The following is a 9,962-nucleotide window of genomic DNA, read 5'->3' on the forward strand; positions in this document are numbered from 1 at the left end:
ACATCTCTCTCTCTCTCTCTCTCTCTCTCTCTCTCTCTCTCTCTCTCTCTCTCTCTCTCTCTCTCTCTCTCTCTCTCTCTCTCTCTCTCTCTCTCTCTCTCTCTCTCTCTCTCTCTCTCTCCCTCTCTCTCTAGTCGGTTCCCCATTACCGAGGATCGTGAATTCTTCCAATATTCCTAACATTGTTTGTCCATTGGTCTCTACCTTCAGCTGCTCTAAGAGCTTCGCAGAATGAGTTTCCAGCTGAATTCTTTATTTGGTCGGACCATCTAGTTGGTGATCGTCCCCTTGATCTTCTTCCGTATAGAAATATTGAGAATACAAGGGCATTCACCAGTCTCATCTTGATATTTTGAGAGATAGATATGTCTTTCCAAACTTTAGTTAGGCGAATCATCACATTTTTTGCCATACCAATACATCTCCGAACTTCTGCTTCACAGTTACCATCGTTAGTTATACTAGACCCGAGATAGACAAAGGTGTTTACTATCTGGTATTCCTGTAACATGTTACGTCAGTTGAATAGTTTCGAATCTACGATGGACCACCATTATTTTTGTCTTAGTTTTATTGATTTTCAGATCAGTTAGATCAAACATTTCTTGCTTATTTGCTGCTATAAGTGTAGTGTCATCAGTAAATCTTAAATTGGAGATTTTCCTACCAGCTACTGTTACTCCACCGGCCCATCCTTCTAAAACAATCCTCATGACATGTTCACCATAAATGTTAAATAAATCAGGTGACAACATGCATCCTTGTCTAAAACCTCTCTCGGTCTTGAATTGGTTTGAAAACTTATGGTCAAGTCGTACTGTCGCTATATTGGACTGGTACAGATTTTTAATAAGTGTCACTAGGTGCATTGGTGCGCCCATTTCTATTAAAAATGACCACAGATTTATCCAGCTTACACAATCAAATGCCTTTTGGTAGTCAACGAAGCATATACTCATAGGTACTTGAAATTCTCTAGACTTTTCAATGAGTTGTCTCAGGTTCAGGATTTGTTCCCTTGTACCTTTACCCTTTACAAACCCCGCTTGTTCCTGCGTTGACAACAACGCATCCATAGAAAAAGTACAGTGTACAACACGTGAGAAAATGACATATTTCTCCCTGGCTTGATTTGCGGCATTCACCATCGTCTCGTGCCAACAAAACTTTTGCGCTCGTGAGAAATATGTCTTTTTTCTCACTTGTTGTACAATATACTATTTAGTCACGCGTTTCCATAGAATTTAATCACTATAAATTTTTAAATAACTTTATAGCAGTTTTGTTTTTCATGTCTTTCCATGCAGCATGTTTTTCCAAAAAATTATTTTATCTTGTTCGATATAGTCTTCTTTTTAGTTCAATATATTCAACGATTTTTCAACATCTTTATGCCGTCTACGTCGCCATAATACAATTCTGGAAGCTCTGCAAAATAGGTGTTTATTTCGTCAATTATCTCTTCATCCGAGCTGAACTTTTTCGCTAATCGAAAATTTTGTTTGTCCATATGCGTTACTTTTCTAAACACACCAACTTTATGCAGCTGTTAAAAATATACTAATTGCATCGTGCAAAAATTTGAGATGTGTGCCTATGAAAAGGTTAGAAAAGGTTAGACTTTCTAGAATAATTAACGTTTTTTGTAATACCGCACCGCCCCAAATGGCAAAGGAGGTTACTTATCACCTCACTGGATAGTTTTCAAATTTTAAAAATTTCGAAAAAAAAATACAATACAATTTTCTTTTTTAGAGGAATGGCTACAGAAACTTAAGGAATACAGAAACAGATTTGAAAGCCTTGAAAATTTTAAAGTTGACGACTCGCTGAGAATACCGTATGGAAAGAATTGTAATATTTTGGGATATTACGGAAACTACATGAAAACTGAGACTGATTAAATCATTCTTTATCTTTCAGTGTTTAGTTCATTTTTTTAGACCTTATACTGTTAATTTCATACCATGTATTTTAGTTCATTTTGTTACTAGTTTTAAATAAACTTTTTTTAGTGTGCTTAGTCTAGTTTACTTTAGTCTGGTTTAGTCCTACTACTAATACTCGTTTTGGTATTAATAATATTTTTTTTTTCTTGACAGGTTTTCCAACTCCGGGTGAGTCTTCATCATATCCACTATAGGTCTCCACCTTCTACGATCTTGCTCTTCCATTGTCCATTGTTGTACCAAAATCCTAGATAAATTGGCTGCAACATATTCCTTCCATCTTTATTCCGAAGCAGTCGCGCTCACTTCTGTCACGTAAGCAGTCGCGCGTAGAGAAAAAATCTCACAATACTAATTTAAATCCGAATTTAAAATAAATTTCTATTTAATAATATTTTTATTTACTTGTTATTTTAAAAATATCTATTTCTAACAATTTTAAAGCTAATTGGTTCTCATCAGAGCCATAAATTCCACAAAAAAATATTAAAATAAGAAAAAAGTAAAAAAATAAAAAAAAATTCCCACGCATTACTACAATCTTCCTCGAGGCACTTACAAGTGGAAAGTTATGTTGCAAAATTTTTCATCAAGTTATCACGAAAAAGGATAAAATGTTAGATTGATATTTTCTAACGGCGCGATTGCTCCCGGGTTATCTGGGACGGCCCATTGGTCATTTACTGTCTGATCGCTCAAATAATACTGTCTTTAATGCTCTGTCTTCATCTTATTTTACCGTATGACCTGCCCATCTTATCTGAGTTAGTTTTTATATATCCGACGATGTTTTCAGTACCATACAGAGTCACCAACTCAACATTGCGGCTCTTCTCCACTCTTCTGTCAATTTATCTCTTTGAGGGTCAAATATCATTCTGAGAACCTTCCGTTGAAATAACAGCAGCTTACTTATTTTCCACTGGTGTAGAGTCCATGTTTCCCTTCCATAAGTAACAACTGGCCGAATAATTGACATGTACAGTCTTAAATTTAGATTGTTTTTAGCAGCTTAGACTCCAGTAATGATGATAAGGAGTATAATATAACGCTCTATTCCCTGTAGCTATCCTTTCTGATACCTCTTTTTATATTATGTGGTTGTCATCTATGTTTACCACCTCCAGATATTTAAACTCTTTTACTACTTCGAAGTTGTGGTCATTAATAGTTATGTTCTGCCTATCTGTTGCTTTTGGATTTTTGGTTACTAGACTGTATTTGCTGTTGGTACGAAAGAATCTTTGTTTTCAATACAAGTCTTATTCCACAGATGCAGGGCCGTCAATTGCGACGTATATGCATATCTGGTTGATTACGAGAAAGCGTTTTTCGTCATGCGAGATGCGTCATGTTTACAGGACGCCAAGATGATGCAAATACTAAAGAAGCAGGAATTCACAACCAAGATCTGAAAATAATTAGAAACCTTTATGGGAATCAGACTGCCAACCCCAGAGTTGACGGTAATATGTGAAAATTATGCGTGGAGAGAGGCAAGGCTGAATTTTGTCCCCCTAACTTTCAATCTTTACTTTATCGAAGCTTTGCACAAAACTGAAAAAGGTATTCTACTAAACGGGTACCGGCTAAATAACATATATGAGGTATGCAGATGACACCATATTATTTTCGGACAACCCAGAAGACCTACAAGTCTTCATTAACAAAATCACGTATTACAGTCAACAATATGGACTCAATATAAACGTATAGAAGACAAAGCTTATAATCATTAGCAAGGAAAAGATAAAAACATCAAATCTATATCAACCCTGTAGAAAGAGTGATGCACTACAACTACCCCGGCACCATAATAAATGAAGAATGGACCAACAACCAAGAGATATGTAAAAGCGGGCATCGGAAAATCTAGATCAGTCTTCAACCGTATGGGGGCCTTTTTCAATTTTTCAAGAGCCACAACCCTTACTTTTGGTATAAAAGTAAGAATGCTGAGATGCTACGTCTTCTCTGTAATTTTTTATGCTGTTGAATTATGGAATTTTAACGAAAATATGTGCCGAAAATTGGAAGCGTTTCAGATGTGGCTCTATATCGGAGAATTCTTAAAATCCCCTGGACTGATCGGGTCACAAATGAGGAGACCCTTAGAAGAAGAACCCAGAGGAACTAACCATCATCAAATCTCAAAAGTTGGAATACTTTGGACACATCATGCGAAATGAATCCAGATATGCCCTCCTACAAGCCATTCTTCAAGGAAAATATTTGGAAAGCGAGGTTCAGGAAGAAAAAGAACATCCTGGTTAAAGAACCTCAGAACCTGGTTCAACAAAACATATGTGCGACTTTTCCGCGTTGCTGCAGATTGCCATGATGATCGCCAACATTCGTCACGGATAGGCACATCAAGAAGAAGAAGCATGTATTTCGTTTTCTCATTTGTTCGAAGACCCAGACTACCTGTTTCCTCCTCGAATTGTGAAAACACCTCTTACGTCTCTTGTAAAACGAGCGAATGCATCACGAAACGAGATAATCAGTAAATGCCACCCCTAAAATGACCAGGTACTGACCACGTAGGGCCGAAGGGCTAATTTTATTCATACTTTATATTTTCGAGGGTGCTGAAAACGAAAATGAGGTTTATTTTATATGGGGGAACATTGTCAAAATCGCAATTTTAACCTAAAAATAACAAAAAAAATAAATCACGTTTTTTTGCATTTACCTCGCTACAACTCTGTTCAATTTCAATATTTTTTTCTGAAATTTTTACAGTGTATAGCTCTAATATTTCTGAAGACAACGGCACTTATTTTACGCATTAATTCTTATTCTGATAAAGGTTATGAATTTTTCAAAAGGAAAGGTACGGATTTGTGCATTGCAAAGTTTAATCGCAAAAGTTGAGTGACGAAATTTAAAATTTAGCCTTTTAATCACGTTTATGTTAAAGTAGAGAGTACAAAGAACTTTTCTGGAAAATTTTTGATCAAAATGTTTTATAGAAAATATATAGTGCAACTTTTATTATCGACATTAGAAATCCCCGATATAACGGTTATTTTTCGAGATACTGACCATGTGTGGTGAATGGCTAATTTTGGTTTTAGATTATGTTTTTGATGGTGCTGAAAACGAAAATTAAATTTATTTTAAATTTTAGGTGGGGGAATATTGTCAAAATCGCAATTTTACCATAGAAATAAAAAAAAGTAAAATCAAATTTTTTTTTGTTTAACTCGCTACAACTCTGGTCGATTTTAATATTTTTATCTAAGGTTTGTACACTATATGTTGCTCACTTTTTTGAAGACAACGGTATCTGCTTTAAGATTTTAGTCTTATTCTAGTAAAAGGTATGAATTTTTTAGAGTACAAGGTACAGATTCTTGAATTACAAAGTTTAATCGCAAAAGTTAAGAGGCAAAATTTAAAATTTATCTTATTAATTACGTTTATAATAAAACATAGAGTACAAAGAAGTTTTCTGGAAAGTTTTAGTTACAAATGTTTAATAGAACAAAAATTGCGCCCCTTTTAATATAGACGTTATACGTCCCCAAAAAAGCGCTTATTTTTCGACATACTGACCATGGAAGGTGAATGGCTAATTTTGGTCTTATTTTATGTTTTCGGTGGTGCTGACAATGAAAAAGAGGTTTATTTTGAATTTTATGTTACGGAACGTTGTCAAAATCGCAATTTTAACCTAAAAATGAAAAAAAAGTAAAGTCACGAATTTTTACGTTTAACTCGCTACAACTCTGTTCCATTTTAATATATTTTTTTTTAATTTCTATGGCATATATTTCTTACCTTTTTCAAGACTATGCAAGCAACTGTAGTATTTCAGTCTTTATTTTGTAAAAGTTATGAATTTTTAAAAATTAAAGGTGCAGATTCGTGAATTGCAGAGTTAAATCGCAAAAATTAAGTGACAAAATTTAAAATTTATCTATTTGATTACGTTTATGTTAAACCATAGAGTTCAAAGAAGTCTATTATCAAATGGGGAGTTTTAGGTCTAGATGTGTTATAGAAAAAATATGGTGCAACTTTTAATTATAAGAAAAACGTGATTTAACTTTTTTTTATTTTTAGGGCAAGATTGCGATTTTGACAATTTTCTCCCACCTAAAATTCAAAATAAACTTGATTTTCGTTTTTGGCACCATCAAAAACATAAAGTTAGACCAAAATTAGCCATTCACCACCAATGATCAGTATCTCGAAAAATTAGCGTTATTTTGTGGATTTATAACGTAGATGTTAAACGTTGCACCATTTGTTTCTATAAAACATTTTGATCCAAAGCTTTCCAGAAAATTTTTTGTACTTATGTTTTATTTTTGAATTTGATTTAAAATCTATTTTTCAAATTTTGTCAGTCAAATTTTGCGATTAAACTTTGCAATTCACGAATCTGCACCTTGTACTTTAAAAGATTCATAACTTTTACTAGAATGAGGCTAAAATCTTAAAGCATAAACCATTGTATTAAAAAAAAAGTGAGTGATATACAGTGTAGAAACTTTATAAAAAAATATTAAAATGGACCAGAGTTGTAGCGAGCTAAACGCAAAAAAACGTGATTTAATTTTTTTTATTTTTGGGGTACAATTACAATTTTGACAATATTCCCCCACCTAAAATTTAAAATAAATTTTATTTTTGTTTTCATCACGGTCACAAACATAATCTACGACCAAAATTAGCCATTCTCCACCCATGATCAGTACCTCGAAAAATAAGCATTATATTTGGCATTTCTAATGTCGGCATTAAAAGTTGCACCATTTTTTTTTCTATAAAACATTTTGATCTAAAACTTTCCAGAAAACTTCTTTGTACTCTTTATTTTACCATAAACGTAATTAAAAAGATAAACTTTAAACTTCGTCAAACAACTTTTGCAATTAAACTTTGCAATGCACAGATCCGCACCTTTTCCTTTGAAAAATTCATAACCTTTATCAGGATAAGAATAAAAGCTTGAAACAGGTACCGTTGTCTTCAAAAATATTAGAGCTATATAGTGTAAAAATTTCAAAAAAAAATATTAAAACGGAACAGACTTGTAGCGAGGTAAACGCAAAAAAACGTGATTTCATTTTTTTTATTTTTAGGTTAAAATTGCGATTTTGACAATGTTCCCCCACATAAAATTCAAAATATAAAGTATGAATAAACTTGTCCCTTCGGCCCTCCGTGGTCAGTATCTCGAAAACTAAGCGCTTTTTTGAGGGTGTCCCGCTCGTGTACTATTAATTATAGATAATTATAGATATGAATTGAATAGGGGAGGCTAGTGATGCTAACTTAGTCCATATATTAGTCCTGCCATAGTCTGCCTTGCGCACATCATTTAATACAACCATCTTGCTATGGTTCTTTCATTATTTCTTCAGCAGTTGGGAAAGCGGCGGGGGGGGGGGGGGGGGGGGGTTAATGGGAGCCAACTAAAGAAATATTTTTAAATTAAATTAAAAATTAAAAAACAGCTCAGGTTTTATGTTTCAATTCGGTTAAGAGGTGCTGCGCCATCTCCGGATCATGGGAGATGAAATATGTTTATTTAAACCATACCACATTATTCGTCTTTAAACAAATTAAAAAATTTATATATTATGTAGGTTTGTGTGCATAGTTATTTAAAAAAAAGGATTTGGCTCTCATTATCCCATCATGTGGGTAATAGGAGCCACTAGTTATTTTAATAGTAAAAGTAAGATAAGATAATTTCTAATAAAGGCTATAATAAACTAAATCTAAGGAAAATGATTAAAACAGGAACAAAAATGATAAAGAACTTAATTCTAAATGTTCATTTTCTGGTGATGAAGCAAAAATATGCAGTTTTGATTTTTCTTTAGGGGTTTTATCATTTTTTGTTTGCTCTTTTTGCTAATTGTTTGGTATTACCACATTGTACCACCACCTTGGTATTACACCAGTTTACATTATTACTACCAACTTGGTAAAACCATTGTATTTACCACATTGGGGCACTACAGTGGAGCAATACAATTAAAATGTTTAAAATAAAAAAAAAACAGCATAATTTAACAGAAAATCATATGTGATGCAATGAAACTAAATACTTTTACGAATCTACAGTGAACTAATTTGGATCTGACAAAAACCAGTAATACTACGTTGCCACGTATTACCACTCCGGTTAACAGTTTAAAACGATAGAACGAACTGAGTTAAAAACGAACTGATTTAAATAATCGCAAAACCTATGAGCCATAACAACTCAAGATCAACCTTAGAGAGCGTTCAGCAGTTATATTAAGGCATTCCAATCCCTAAAAATAAGATGGCTCCCATTACCAACTGACTCTCAATACCCCCATCTCCCCTAAATGGAAGCTTTTGGGTATATATGTGTTTCCTTCATCGGTTTTGTATACAACTATAATAGTAATAATTTGCAAGTAGTCTTGTGTTATCGTTAAGGATGTACAAATGTACCGGGTGTCCCAATAAGTATGGCTCTCGGCCATATCTCAGGAACCGTTTATAGCAGAGCTTTGAAATAAAAAATTTTATAACAAAAGTTACCTCAGGAATAGCCTGGAAATTATTTTCATAATTCTGGGTCCACCGCTAGAGGCGTAATTGAATATCAAAAATTAAAAAATCTAAATTTTACAAAATTTTCCTAATGAAGGGGTACTGGAAATCCGATCATCGTATTCTTCATAAAATTCTGCGCATATTTGATCTCACAAGTTTAAGTCTACCTTTGCAAATAAGAGGTGGGGAGAGTGGGAACCTTGTTATGAAAAAAGGGCTGTAAATCCGGTCCTGCTAAATCAAATTTTGCAAACTGGGTCTTGTTGAAGATAGATCTTTTTCGTTAATGTAAAAGTTATAATTTCGAACCAGCCTAATAAGTAATAAGTCAGCTGGGAGGCGTTATTTAATTTTTTTCAGAAATCTAGCTTTCTTTGGAAAATATTAAATACAAGTATGCCTTTTTAATCCTACATTATAAAGTTAGATTAAATTAGCAATAGAATAGCGAAAACCGCATGTCGATACCTTTTTTCTATCTCAAGATATCCTAAGAAACGTGTAAATTTTAAACATAACTGTTGCTGTCACCGGTAAACTAAGTTAATGAAAACTAATGTGCTATGAAAAAAACAAAGAAATATTTTCCAGATGTCAACGTATAAAAATATAATTAATTAAAACAACAATATAAAGACAAACAAGACTATAAAATATAACAAAGAAATAAAAACAACTACTTAGTGACGACCTAAATATTCAAATTATTGTCCATCATTTTTGAAGCAAGCATTTACAATACTAATATACTACTCGAGAAAACATTATTCAGAGAATACGAAAGCATTTCAAGAGCAGAAATTGAGACCGCTGTTCAATGTGAAAGAGTAAATGCTTGCAACGAAAATGATTTGCAAAAATTTGAACATTTATGTCGTCACTAACACTAAATAGTTGTATTTTTTTGTTGTTTCAATTAATAGGGCTTTTCAACGCTTCTCATTTGTTTCGAGCCTCTGTCAAATGTCGTATAATCTGTGATAATATTAATAAAATGTATACGAGATATGACCGAGGCTCGAAACAAATGAGAAGCGTTGAAAAGCCCTATTATATAAGATGACATCTGGAAAATGTTTCCTTGTTTTTATCATAGCACACTACTTTTCCTTAACTTCGTTTACCGGTGACAGTAGTTATGTTTTTAAATTTACACGTTTCTTATGATATCTCGAGATAGAAAAAAGGTATCGACATGCGGTTTTCGCTATTCCATTGCTAATTTAGTCCAATTTTATAATGTAGGATTAAAAATGCATACTTTTATTTAATATTTTCCACAGAAAACTAGATTTCTGAAAAAAATTAAATAATGCCTTATAGCTGGCATATTACTTAGTAGGTTGGTTCGAAATCATAACTCTTACATTGACGAAAAAGATCTGTTTTCAACAAGAACAAATTTGCAAGATTTGATTTAACAGAACCGGACTTACAGCCATTTTTTCATAACAAGGTTCC

General features: G+C 33.2%; 1 protein-coding gene across 1 annotated transcript in view; it reads left to right on the top strand.

Annotated features, from left to right (window-relative positions):
* Nucleotides 1–2,019, top strand: part of LOC114340458 (alpha-tocopherol transfer protein-like) — a 153,236-nt gene extending 151,217 nt beyond the window's left edge. The window contains exon 7 of the mRNA XM_050656109.1: nucleotides 1,756–2,019. Within this exon, the coding sequence (XP_050512066.1) occupies nucleotides 1,756–1,904 (149 nt within the window). The 3' untranslated portion in view covers nucleotides 1,905–2,019. The remainder of the gene's footprint in view (nucleotides 1–1,755) is intronic.
* The last annotated feature ends 7,943 nt before the right edge of the window (nucleotides 2,020–9,962 follow it).

Source organism: Diabrotica virgifera, chromosome 7 (genome assembly GCF_917563875.1).
Source record: "Diabrotica virgifera virgifera chromosome 7, PGI_DIABVI_V3a".
Taxonomy (NCBI): Eukaryota; Metazoa; Arthropoda; class Insecta; order Coleoptera; family Chrysomelidae; genus Diabrotica; species Diabrotica virgifera.